This window comes from Mustela putorius, unplaced genomic scaffold, assembly GCF_011764305.1.
Source record: "Mustela putorius furo isolate JIRA1106 unplaced genomic scaffold, ASM1176430v1.1 tig00003870_pilon_pilon_pilon, whole genome shotgun sequence".
Taxonomy (NCBI): domain Eukaryota; kingdom Metazoa; phylum Chordata; class Mammalia; order Carnivora; family Mustelidae; genus Mustela; species Mustela putorius.
Window position 1 is genome coordinate 5,809,156 of NW_025422022.1, and position 14,194 is coordinate 5,823,349.

At 37.1% G+C, this 14,194-nt stretch overlaps 1 protein-coding gene across 4 annotated transcripts in view; it reads right to left on the reverse strand.

Moving 5' to 3' along the window:
- Positions 1-4,171: 4,171 nt before the first annotated feature.
- Positions 4,172-14,194, reverse strand: part of SLC35B3 (solute carrier family 35 member B3) — a 29,773-nt gene continuing 19,750 nt past the window's right edge. For all 4 annotated transcript variants that reach the window (XM_004753686.3, XM_004753691.3, XM_013056821.2 and 1 more), the window contains 4 exons: positions 13,375-13,467; positions 12,856-12,967; positions 10,173-10,242; positions 4,172-9,147 (listed from right to left, as the gene is read on the reverse strand). In XM_004753686.3, the coding sequence (XP_004753743.1) occupies positions 8,997-9,147; positions 10,173-10,242; positions 12,856-12,967; positions 13,375-13,467 (426 nt within the window). In that variant the 3' untranslated portion in view covers positions 4,172-8,996. The remainder of the gene's footprint in view (positions 9,148-10,172; positions 10,243-12,855; positions 12,968-13,374; positions 13,468-14,194) is intronic.

The following is a 14,194-nucleotide window of genomic DNA, read 5'->3' on the forward strand; positions in this document are numbered from 1 at the left end:
GAACACAAGACGGGGAGTGGGGGAGGGAGAAGCCAGCTTCGTGCCCAGCAGGGAGCCCAAAGCAGGGCTCAATCCCAGGACCCTGGGACCATGACCTGAGCCAAAGGCAGGCACTTAACAACTGAGACACGCAGGTGCCCCTGTTCATATGGTTCTAATGAAGCCTTCTGAGATTATAGTCACCTCATTTGAATATTCATGTCTATTTGGAAGATAAGTTAAATCATACTACTATTGAAGTTGTATGCTTAGAAAAGCTTAATGTATTTGACTTTTTAATATCATAATTTCAAATTATATACTACTCATTAACAAAACTGTCATAAGAAAGAAATTTCAATTCTGTGGTGAATGGGCTTTGAATTATCTATTTTTCAATGTGGCAGGTGAAATACAGTAAAATCAAGCAACTGATGTTAAATCCCATCACATTCCTGAAAATAATTCAGAAATATTGATTGCAAATTCTAGATTCTTGATTCTTCTCTTTCTTATGGTGGTGACATTGTTTTAACAAAGAGGAGTCACATAAAATCATCAAAGCATAACTTCTGATCTGGCTTTTGCGTGTCATATTTTTGAACTTCTCATTGTAGGTGACCTTTAATCCCTACCCTAGCTTTAGACTTAGTCCCTTCGGGATCTCCTGCTCGTGGAGACAAACAGACCTTGGAGTTCACAGCTTAGCAATTCATATTCCACTTCGTTTTCCTCTGATCCTGGCACCTACATTCTCTATTTTTTTTTTTTTTTTCCCTTGTGATTCAGCTTCTGCCATGTGTTCTACCCCAGTGATGTCTTCTCAACCTTGACCATACTTTCTTTGGCTCCATGCTCAATATTTCTACTAAGATTCACATTTTGACTAGTCCTTTGAGTCCACTTGTCCGTAAAACTTCTCCCTGTGTTTGAGTCCCATTACCTGCTGGTAGTCTACTCAAAGTGCCTATTGTAAAGTTAGGCATCTCACTGATGAGGAGGAGGATTTACTTAAGCAGGGGCAACAGGAAGAAAATCCCCTTTTTCACCACTGTCCAGGCATCCCTCTAAAGCCTAGTTGAGCTGACCAGTCTCCTGAGATGGGTTAATAGGTAAACCAGCAGAATTGTCCATAGAATCCCTTCCTTGGAAAAAGTCTTGCTCAGTGTTACATGGGCCAGAGAAAGAAGGCAGCATTAAGCCCTTTGGAGGAGGACAAAGAAACAATGGAGAGGATACCAAGCTTCATCTGGTGGTGCGGTGGCTAGAAAGAGTAGAGTTTCAGGAATGGGTTATCAGACAGGCATTAGGATCCAGAGTCACACACACTTGGATTTGGATCTATTCTGTCTCTTATTACATGTTAACTTTAGGTACATTTATCTTGAGGAGGCCTATTTCCAAGTCTGTACAATGGAAATGATCTCTGCCTTTCCCGTCTCCCAGGATTTTGTACAAGTCATGATTCCTTCACTGTGCATTAGACAGCAGCACAACTGGAGAATCTTATTAGGTATATGAATCAGTATCATCTCAAATAATCAAAGCTTTAGGTGTAGGAACGTTTTCCAATTTCAAACAATTATGCATATGGAGTAAAACAATCTTATCTAATATAAAATTTAAGATTATTATTGACTGATTTCTATATTTCCATTACTTAGTTTTCCTTCCAAAATATTTGAGATCTTTAAATTGTTAAGCATTACAAATCTTACTGCTCAAATTTGAATTTTTCTCAATTTAAATTGGTAAATGAGCTAGTATTTCTAAAAGAAATTGAATCAAAATAGCAGCCAACCAGCTATTATTTATATGAGTTGCAATGGCAAATTAGAGAACCACTGCAATGGCAAATCAGTGAATCAGTAAGACAAGTAAGAACTTTTTAAATTAGTTTTGGCTCCTATCAAGATGGTGAACTAGCATAGACTGCTGGCTTCTTCTAAAACAACCCTGGGAAAATCACAGAAGAGAGAGATAGGCAGATAGATAAACATAAGGATTCTAGGAAAAAAACAAAAACAAAAGCAAAAAATGAGGTGTCCTGGGGTGACTAAGATTGTTCTAAGTCTTTCAGTATGAAGGAGAAAAGAGTGTGTGTGTGTGTGTGTGTGTGTGTGTGTGTGTGTGCGCAGCATGGTGTGGGAAGGAGGGGGTGCATTGTGTGTGGGGGCACAGTGTGCAGGGGAGAGCTGTATGTTGGGGACTGGGGTGTAGTAGATAATGAGAAGGCTTGGCAGGGGGCAGCGGGGAGAACAGGACACTGCTAATGCCTATACAAAGGTGTGTAATCGCTGTAAAACAAACATCAGAAACAGAATGATTCAAACAGAGAACTCAGGAATTTAAAATAACCAGGATAAATGTAATAAGGGAAAATACTGCTAAATCAAGCAAAACCAAGAAATCATTAGGAAAAATCCAAGTGGAAGTATTAGGTATGAAAATGTAATAGTTGGAATATAGAAAAACAACAACACTACACTGCATGGGTAAAATTGTAGGTTGGGTAGATGAAGAACAGGTAGAAAGATCAGACTGAGAGTGTCTCTGAGCCAAGCAAGAAAGAATACAGTAAAGAGAAGGAAGCCGTGAAAGAACAGCTCAGGGATATGTGAGACAAAAGCAGAACCGACATCACTTATAAAAGCCCTAGAGGGAAGGAAAAAATAAACTATTAGATCTTAGAAACTTTGTAAATAGACAAGCCCTCAGAATTAAGGGGAAACAAACAACACCCCCCCCCCCAACTGCTCATGCCTGTGTTTTATGAGAATGGCAAACTGCTAAGAATGGAGTGAATAATTAAATATATGCCAGTGAGAGTAACTTTGAGGATTTATGAGATAGCAGGGACACTGAAAAATGAGTTTCTTTATTCAGCGTACGACTGTCAGCTGGTGTACAGCACCATTTGAACTAGTCCGACAAGCACGCACTAGCTCCGTGAACCAGCCCCCTCGGCAGCGGCACCACACTCCCCCGGTGCAAGCCTCTTGTGAATCCCACAATTTTTAGTGGTTTAAAGATAGGCTTGAGGGACACCTGGATGGCTCAGTCACTTAAGTGCCTGACTCAGGTCATGGTCCCAGGGTCCTGGGATGGAGCCCCGCGTCAGGCTTTCTGTTCAGAGAGGAGTCTGCTTCTCCCTCTGCCTCTGCTCCTGCCCCCTCTCACGCTCTCTCTCACTCTCAAATAAGTAAAATTAAAAAAAAAAAAAATGATAGGCTTGACTGGTTATGGATGTGTTTGTGGGAGGTTTACAGTAAACTACCCCTACCACCACCCCATCCTATTAGAGCAAACCTTAAGAGCAGATATTGCTATCAACTTCTTTGATTTCATGAGTTGTTCAGATATGAAAACGGTCCTGATAATGTGGGAAACAAAGGCAAAAGAAACTTTAAATTTCATTATTACTTACAGCCCATTTACAAATCCTTGAAACAGGCAGAGTGACATTCCTCTAGGAACTCAGCTGCCTTGTTAATATTTTGCTAAGGGCAAAAGGCAGTCTTAGCCCAATACCCATGACCCTCTAAGTCTATTTTAATATATAAAAATTCCTTTGGAAACTTCCTTTATCTCTGTCCCCCAAGAAAATATGTTGGCCATCATCCCCAAGCACAGGACTCACCATTATACATCTGAAGGGTCTCATGACTAAGGTTTTATTGGACAGTAATAAATGATAGCTAGCCACCTCAGGGTCCTGGAGACCTTGCTTCCAAAATTCCTTAGGGACTTACACTATTCTTAACCCCCTCCCAACTTGAATGTAAATAATCAGCTACACCTCATGACCCCAGTGCAGCAATTTCTACCCTCGGGTCCTGTCCCTGTGTTTTAATAAAACCACCTTTTTGCACCAAAGAAGTCTCAAGAATTCTTTCTTGGCCATTGGCTTCGACCCTAACATCTTTCCTACATCACTAAGATTGGCATATACTGCATACTAACATTATATCAATTAAAATGTGGTTAGAAACTAGAGAAAGATTACCTGAATTTCTGAGTCATCCCTGAGTGGGGGTGTGTGTGGGTGTATGTATGTATGTATGTTATACATACACCCACACATACAAAAAAATCCTATGCAATTAAAATTAAGATATATGTTTTCCAGAACATATAAAAAAATCAATCCCCAAATGTTCCTATTTTGTTGAGTCAGAAATAAAGCACAATATACACTTGAACTCATCTGCTTTTTATTATTCCTTTCATTGTGACTGGCATTAGGAGAAAAAAAAAAAGGGAGATGAGTCCTGCAAGGAAATCTATAATGACTCCAAGGTCTCATTTCTATCATTATCTATTGTGAATAATTATCCACATTTTACTTATTTCATCTATTTAAATCTTATCAATTGTGTTAAACTGATTAAAATGGACTAATTAATTATGTTTTAGAAATTTGGGGGTATCATAGGATTAAGATATTTAATAAAACACATTTTTGTGATTAAAGTCTCAGAAGAATCCCTTAAGTGTTAAGTCCTACTTCCCAAACCCCTTGTAATACACAGTTCATTCTGAAGCAGGAGTAAATCACTGAAGTGAACATTTTCTTCATAATGTCACTACAAAATAGCATAAAAAGTCTTCTAACTACATGCCATGAAATTAAAACAACAGACCATGACTGGTAGGAAATTATGGGTTTATCTTAGTTTTGTGAAGATTTAAAAAAAAGTAACATTTATGGAGAAAGTAATGAATATTAAATCTTTCATACACCTACAATGATTAAAGAACTCTTTTCACTTATGCTAGCAACTCTGCAACATGGTGAGATCTTTGGTCGGTTTGAACAAAGAGACTGAGAGATGTTAGTGTCAGGTCACACAGAATGGAAATTTGGAAAGCAAATGGAAGGGAATAAGGTAGAAGTTGTCCAAGGAGTTTAAGATGTCCCGACACCAAACAGGAAATTGATCTGGCACTCCCAAGACTCTGTGGTCCACAGACCAGCAGCAGGAGCATACACAATCCTATCAAGTTAAAATCTTTTTAAAGAATATCCTTGGGTGACTCACATGCACATTTAAGTTTTGGAAACACTACCACTATGGGGAATTATTTTGCAACAACTTAAGGCTAGTAAGGTATCTATGACTGAAGAAAACAACATAGTTTCATGTATTTTTATGTAGAAAGCACAGTAAATCTTCTTTAGAATGGGTGTTCCTTAAGAGTGTTTTTTTTTTTTTTTTTTTTTTTTTGCAACCTCAGCATCTAGTATAATGCATGGCTTGTATGTGCCCAGTGAGAATGGGTGAGTAAATTATGTTAAAGCAAAAATAGAGCAGTCAAGTCAGTGACGCTACACTCTTTGTTAAAAACATTAAGACGGTTGGCTCAATGGGCAAGTAGAAGAACTTTTAATAGGGACCCATAGAAAGCAGAGTCAATGAAAATAGGAAAAAAATTTTTTGCTCAAACACATAATGGGAAAAAAAACCCTCTCATCTGCTTATTTAGGAAGTAAGCACACAAAGGTTTTGGGCATCATATGCATAACGTGATAATTTGATCATTTTAAAGGGCAAATGTGATACTGGAATGCAAAAATATTTTCATTATGCTAAGCCCTCTTATTGGCCTATTATCCTGGTCAAATTTTTCTAGAATTCCATGCTCTTTGATCAGGATGAATCGAGAATGTTTAGTGGATTTATGATAAAAATCACTTGAGAAAATTGAGAGACTGAGAGGATTGCCCAGAGAATGCTCACAGTATTTTAAAATATCTGTTCACCATAAAGCCAGCAGTGCAGTTCTGAAAACCCAGATTCGGTCTAGTTTTGTAGGCAGTTTCCAGGAGACTGTCTTCAATTCCAAAACCAGCTGCAAGCTTGGAGGATCCCAAGCCACTTTGTTACCAACAGGGTACAAATTGGGCAGTCCCTACTACGCCCTCAGAGTCAGGTTCTAGGGTGCCAGAATAATTTACAGAACTCAGGGAAGTGCTATACTTTGTTATGAAGTTTCTGAATCAGGACAAGACATAAGAAGAACCCCCGAGGGTGGGGTCTGGGCAGGTTACAAACATTAAGCTCCCAGGTCCTCAGGACACATCACCCTCCAGGCACATCAATGTAGATCTCTAACCTGAGAAGCTCTCCTGAGCTTTCCTATGTCATTTTTATAAAGCCTCACTATACAGACCCTTGATGGCTGAATCACTGATGACACAAACCCTGTTCTTCTCTGGAGGTTGGACTGACATCACGAGGCTCAAAGCCCCAACTCCAAAGATGGTCATTCCAGCATGGCCAGCCCTTACTTTGAAGCTATCTAGGTAGGGCCCCACCATGAATATCAAAGGCATGCCTGTTATTTGGGAAACCCCCAAGATGAGAAGGTCCTTCCCAGGAACCAAGGAAAAAGGCCAGCTAAACTCTTTATTATACAAGTTGGCCTTACTGAGGATTCTGGCTAGGCTGGCTTACATCCATCCAGGTAAAATCTAATACGGTAATCCATGGGAGACCACCAGATTCTTCTGCTGTTACTTTGTTGCACTGGTTATACCAAAAAAGGGGACAGAAAATGGCAGAATTCAGAAGATATTGTCCAGTGTAGTTTTTGGCCTAATAATATTCTTGGATCACTAGTCGTGTATAACACAGGTATTTACTGGGTGTCTACTCTGTGACAGACACCTAATATGAACACCGCTGAATTAACAATTTATATGTACATATTGATTAAACAAAGACATGTATCTGCATTTAACTAATGTTCCAATCAAATGATCCTTGTCTATTCATTAATGTCTCACGAAGTCTTTACTAAAAAGATTTCATCTTCCATTATGTTACTCTGGGCTACTTCTGTGCTCATAGTGGGGTATGGTAGACAGAAAATGCACTCTGGGGTGTGACGAACTGGGTTTGAAATCCAGTTAATCGTGAGCTAAGTACTTACTCTGGTCCTCAATCTCTGTATCTGCAAAACCGTGAACATAATCACATCATCTTAGAGAGGCTACAAAGTTGATTAAGAGCCTGACTCTCGGAGTAGGCTGCTTGACAGACAGCTCTGGTTCTTTCTAGCCATGTAAGGTTAGCAATTGTCACTTAATCCCACTGGCCACAGCTTCCTCATCTGTAAAATGAGGGCAATACCTGCCCTCATAGAGATGTTGTGAGAATTAAATAATTTATTGAATATTTCACTTATAACAGTGCCTGGCACCTAATAAGCACTCAAATTTTAGTGATTATAGCGATTACTATTTTTAATTCCCTTATTCATTAATTATATTTATTATATTTCTGTTGTGATCACATAAAGTTTATGAATGCTATTATAAAACGTGACACAAAGTATATATTCAAATGTTGATTTCCTTTACTATAGCAATTACTGGGTTTCACACTATTCATTAAGAAGAGTACTCCATGGACACAAATAAGTGAGATGAGGTTCACCTTCATTTGATGGGAGGTTAAAAAAAAAAAGAAAAAAGAAAAAGCAAATGGGAGTATAAACGGTGAGGCTGGCAAACCAATTTTTGAGCAGTGTTAAACTGCTTGAAAGTGGGGGGTGGGAGGAAGAATTCTTAATAGTCAAAGGTGAAAAAAAAAGTAGGCATAAAAGGATGCTTTGAAAAGTTGACATCATAGCAAGAACCTGGAAAATCATTTTTAAAGTACAAATCCTTACCATTTTAAGAGTTTAAGAAGGCATAGTAAAATACCAACTAAGATTCCTTTCACTTCAAAATACGGAAACATAACTACAATCACCACTTGGGGAAAAATACCCTCACAGTATTTTAATATATGACAAACGAAAATCAGTCAGAATTCCTTATGCTAAGTCCTTAAATTATTATAGCCTCTGTTGTACCCACGTATGCACCTACTAGTAAAGTCACCATCGGAATACAATGGAATTTTAAGAATGAGATGAAATATTCCAAGAATATCATACTCACAAAATGTAAGTGATATCACTAAGAAGGCAGAAACTAAGCTGTTTTAAAACTAGAATCACTTATACTGAAAATGAAGATTGAGATGATTTTTTTAATATACTGGAAGCAATTCCAAACCCCACTGCTAAAACATTAAAGGCCAAAAGCTTTATGAGTTTTGACTCAAAACTGCAAACTACCTATTACACAAATTTGCTAAAATCTACTTGTGTTTCTTACATTTACCCTATTTAATCTTCAAGCTGTCAAATTAAATTTCAGTTTTATGAGAAAAACTATGATAGTTTTATTATTTAATTATAATTTGAGACATGAATTATTTTTTCTTTAATTAAAAAATCCAAATCATTAAATCTTTTAGCACTTCTTTGATGGATAGTAACAAGTTTTTCTTGTGATACATACTTACAGGATGCAGGGTGCTGATTCCTTTTGTTAGACGGTCTATATTCCACAGAAAACTTAAATCATGTTTTCTCTAAAGAATACTTTTAAATGATCAGAGAAAAGCCTAAGGTCTGAAGTTTACATAAAGCCTTACTACCAAAAAGGCTTCACTTCCCTCTTCATAACAAACTTCTAACAACATATTTATTTAAAAAAATCACAGAATAATTTTTATTTATAATGAAGTTATTCTTTCTAGACTTTAAATCATGTGTTCACTCTTATAACAGAGAATCATTTAAATAATACCAGCAAAAGGAACAAAGACCAAACAATCTCAATTGATATTACTATATCAATTTCTTTGAAATGTCATGATGATATCCAATTAGTTTTGCAACATGGTCCATTTCCAGTGAAATTCTCAACAGAATGCTAAGAATTAGTCCTTCACACTGACATTTTATTCTAAGGTGTGGCAGATGCGGCTCTCTCGACTGCTTCAGAAGTCAAACAGTTAAACAAGTGCTCTGTGAAAGAGGCTGACTTCATAGCTGACCTATCCACAAACGGAGAGCATGCCTTCAGATCCTTTGGTTTTTATAACACTCCCTTTGGAAAATTAATTATTTGATGATCGTTCCCTTAGAATTCTATTTTAGGTAGGATGAATTACTGCCTATACAGTTTGTGCCAACGTCCTTGACTTCCTCATTTCCACTGTTTTGTTTATCAGATCATATAGTGATGGCAGTCTTATTTTATCCATATTTTTGCTGTAAACATTGAGAAATATACCAAGGACAACTAACAAACCAGACCACACGTACCTAAGAAGAGAAAGAAGGAAAAAATATTAGTATCGAGGTAACAATTTATTGTTAACCACAGAACTGGTGATAAGTTCACAGTAATTCTGCAATAAAATAAAATTTTGCTATTGGAGGCCTACAATGGCATTAAAATAAAAAAATGGTATTTTTAGATCAGATTAGATAGAATTCCATCTCATTTATGTTAAGTATCTACAGAGAGACTTTACAAAATCCTAAATGTAGGTCATCTGAACTTTGAAGATAACAGCAAGTTCAAGTCCATGTCCTAATCAATAGTCTAAGAGTACACTTAAAGCACCGAGTAGGTCAATCTGTGATGGCAGTCCAGAGGTTTATCCCAGTTGGGTAGCACATAGGAGATAAAAAGTTGCACATGCTGAGAAAGTAGGGGAACTGACATAGATTGCTGTAATGTATACCTAGCATATAGGGAAAGAGAAACTAATTTATAGAAAACAATACAGACTGAAATTTATCTTGTGGTTATTTTTAAGCTTACACAATAATAATTTCTAGGTTTGATTCTTCTCAATTATTAAGCAGCATAAATTTAAATGATACGATTTCAAACGCATACTAGACAATTGAGAAAATAGTCAATGTTTTATAGGAAGCCATAAACTAAATAAACTTACAGCATAATTCTCTACCTCAAGTCCTTTGTGGGAGAGGATGACAAATAACAACTTTAAAAACTATGCGTATATATAAATGGTTTCAAATGTATGTGTGTATGTATCAGGGCAAGGTGGAATCCTTTAATCTCAAGACATCACTCACATTCATTTATATTGGAAATGGGGTCACAATCGCATTGGGACTCTGGTTAGGCAATTTAAATGCACAATATGATTTCTTCAAAATAATTAAATTTTTGAAATAGCAGAAGACACATCAATAAACTAGGGCTCTAGATGAAACACATTTTTTTTTTTTTTAAGAAATTAAGGCTGCTTAGGAGGAAATATGAAACCAGGTATCTACAAGTAGAGAAACTTGTTGAATTAAAAAGTACTTACTGAAATGTGAATGGTTTAGCAAAAAACATAAATGAAAGTACAATGGTCATGGCTTTTCTTCCTGTTGTCACTGTGGGAAGAAAAAAAGGCTGGTTTAGAATGTGCCTACCATCTTGGTAATATTTTAGAAATTACTTTCAACAAATATTTACAGACCCTACTTTGTACCAGATCTGTGCGACACGCCAAGAAAACGATGGAAAGCAAAAACCAAACAGAAAGTCACTGTTGCTGCTGCTATGGTGTTTACAGTCTAAGAAGGGTATAGACATTAAATCATACGGTTAAATGTTAAGAACAACTGTAGTAAGTACTTGATAAAGGCCATGACACTAGGGAGGCAGGTCATCCCTTAAAAACACTCAGTCTGTTAGGAAAGATAGGCTTTCCCAAGGAATGTATGATTAGGTAGAGCAGGGGCTAATCTTTAAAAGTAGTAAGCTGAAGCACACACTAATATCTTAATCACGGTCATTTCTGGGTAACGCCATGAATAATCTTTATGGTCCTCTTTACACATCTGTATTGACTTTTACCTTTTAAGTCTGACCTTCAAGTCTGCCGTCAGGTTTGAAACCCTCCTCCCGGTCCCACCCATGTAGAGAGAGGACCTTGGCAGTATGTCTCCATCATGTCTTCTGCCCCACTCTGCATTATGAGTTGCTCTCCTCCTCTAGATGCTGAGCTTTACTTAGTTTCTCATCTTAGTCATCCTCTATCTCTGGATTCTACAGCTCCTGGCACTTACTATCCAAAGCATAAAGAAATGAACTCCAAATGAAGAATCGGTTTCGGAAATGTGTCAGAGCCTGATTCCCCAAATCTGTTTTTCCTTCTGTATTAGTAAAATGGACTCCCTATTACGGGCATACCTTCCACCTTCTCTGCAGTTAGGTGTTGACATGTGACAACATCTGGGCCAAAGAAAGAGCAAAAGTGCTATTTCTAGGAAGTGTGCTTTCTAGGAAAATTCCATAAAGAGAAAGGTGTGTCCATCTTCTCCCATCCTGCTGCGTGCAAAGACGATGAAGATGGCAGAGAAGACAGAAGAAGCCTGGTTTCCTAATGAGTGTGATGCCACCACACCAGGCCAGGAGGAAGGATAACATGTGGGTTAAGAGCACAGGATGGAGCCAGACTGCCTCGCTTGGAATCCTGATTCTGCAACCTACTAGCTGGTTGACCACTGGGCAAGTCACTTCACCTCCCTGTGCCTCAGTCGATCCTTCGTAAAATGGAACAATAACATATGGGATTATTGCAAGATCCAAATGAATATGTACATGTACAATGGCTCCTGGTACATAATAACAGATATGCATGTGGCCACTATTACTACAGCTGAATTTCTTCTACATGAGACAGAAATAAACCTGCCTGCACCTTCAAGGTAAGGGCGGCATCTCACATTTTTTATACCAATCACAGGGTTTAATCAATACATATCAACTGACATCAAACCCTTTCTGAACAGTTATCTTATGAGCAAAACTGGAACCCAAGCTAAGTATATGAATTTGCAACCTTTCTTGGTAGCATGAGATGACTTGAGAGATTGTGGATACAGCCTGATCTACAATGACATGTCCTCTGTTTACCGTTAGCAATGTAAACTTTAAAAAGGGGAGTCATAAAATAAGTAAAAAGGGGAATCCTATGTGAGTAAGTAAAGACAAATGTTATGAAGCAAATAAACTTTTATAGAGAGAGAGGTATTTATTCCTTTGCTTAATTGACGCTGTAGTATTAGAAGAAGTATTATTCCCCTAAAACAATGAAATATTAAAATCAGGTAAATGACTAATGCATGTATGCATTATAATGTAAGTCCTATGTATCTCTGATAGAAATGGTCAAGTCCAACCCAGTCTCTTCACAAGAGAGAAATAAAGCCCAGAGAAGAGGAGAGAGTTATTCTCCAAGTGACATGTCATTAAACATCACTGACATCTCAATCCAGCGCCCTTCAGGGCAATGCCACACTGTTCCCAATCCTGGGTTTCACTCAGGGCTCTCTCCATATGGAAGAGGCCGATAGCATTTGTTATCTGGACCATTCACTGGGCAAATGCTATAAGGTTAGCACACGGAGTCATCTGTCCTCCTCATGGGGCTTCATCTGTAGCCCCTCATCTGTTTTCCTGACTCCTCCAAAGCAAAACCAGTTCAACCCCCATTCCTCTAAAGTGCCAAAGTTCCTGCATAAGGCAGGTGCATGATAACTATTAGGGACTAGAAAGGATAATCTGATTAATTCCCTAGAAAGTGTACAAATGAAAGGTCCATCCAAAAAACTTTGTTTAAAATATACCTGCCGTACTTTAAGTGCATCAAAATGGGAGTTTTCAGTTGTAAATTAAAAGTGCATACAAAAGCAGGCTTTTTCTCTGAGGATATTCAGCCCATCATACTTTTTAATAAAACGTCCTTCTAATGTATTTAAAAGTTACTATTTAGATAAATGTATATATTTGATTTTAAAATTAACCCTTCAAATAAAAAATTATGAGGAAACATCATTGTCTTTAGAATTTTAAAACACCACAAGCCAAAAAATAAATTGATGAAAATATAACAATTTTCTTTTTAATGCAGAGCAGATGCTGCCCGTATCTTTTGAAAAGCAGTATCAGAGAAAATTTAAATGATTATTTCATAATCTCAGCAGGTGTATCATTCCTACCTGTTACAGCAAGAAGTGCACCGAAAATTTTAATCAGAGCCAGAACAAAGGAGATTCCAAAATACCCAGTGAGGGAAAAAAGAAAAGCATAACCATAAGTCTGAATTGGGTTCTGCAACATATAAAAAAAGCCTGTTAGGAAAATGCAAAACAAACCCTGAGGTATTACAAATGAAATAAAACTACAGATTTTAATCAACTTCCTGAGCAATAATAAGCCATTCAACAATTCAGTCAAGCAAAGATTCTTATTTAGTTCTGATTTAATGGAAAACAATGATGAAATTAAAAATCCCCAACTTTTACATTATGAATCGCTTAAAAATTAACTTACAGGGTAAAGAAAGGATACAGTAAGCTTAAATACAAATCATTTCATTTCTGAAATAATTTCTGATCTGCATATATTATATTAAAGGAGTTATCAAATTACATAAAAAATAATCTTTTTGAACAAGAAATACAGAGGGAACTATTTAATGGGAGATGTTTATTTTTAAAAATGTGATTAGTGTTTACCTTTGAACAAAATGTTACTGCAGGGCTTAATCCACTAGTGCATGTCAATCCCAATAAAATGTACACAAAACCGATTGAATATGAATACAAAACCTATGGTAGATAAAAAAATAAAGTGGATAAGAAAAATGCTATCAAACCAAAGGCAGAAAATGAAGGAGTCACAATATATGGCTCAATTAATCTACTCAATTAAATCTGAAGAACAAACCATTTTTAAATGACATCATTGTTTCGATATGGCTTAGCTTTCTGGAGATAATGACTGAGCCTGTTTATGAAAGTTTAGGTTTATTTTACGTACATTGTAACATAGCAGTACTGATCCTTCCATGGATACAGTTATATAATATTCATTTATTTGCCTGGCTTGCTTACGGAATTTAAACCACATCTGAACTCTGGGGTTCCAAAAACACACGTAAAACAAAAAAACCTCCCAAGCTACTTATTAAACATCAGAAAACCCAAACATTAAGTTTCTAAAGATATTAACAGATAATGAAACTAAGCAGGGGCATACCTATTGCTGGATGTCTCAGTTTTCCTACAATCTCTCTAGCCCAGCTCCTTAAACTCCTTTTATGCACAATCAGCAGGGCATTGTCGTCATACTTGCGCACCTGTGACCAGTCAGGTACTAATAATGCTAATAATAATGTGCTAATCACGCTCTACATGAATTAGTTCACCTACTTCTCACAGCCAGCCTATGAGTTAGACACTCTTAAATGATCAATCCTCAGTCTGCAGATAAAAGAAACTAAAACTTAGAGATAATAAGTCATTTTCCCCCGATAAGAGAACTGTAAAGCTAGGA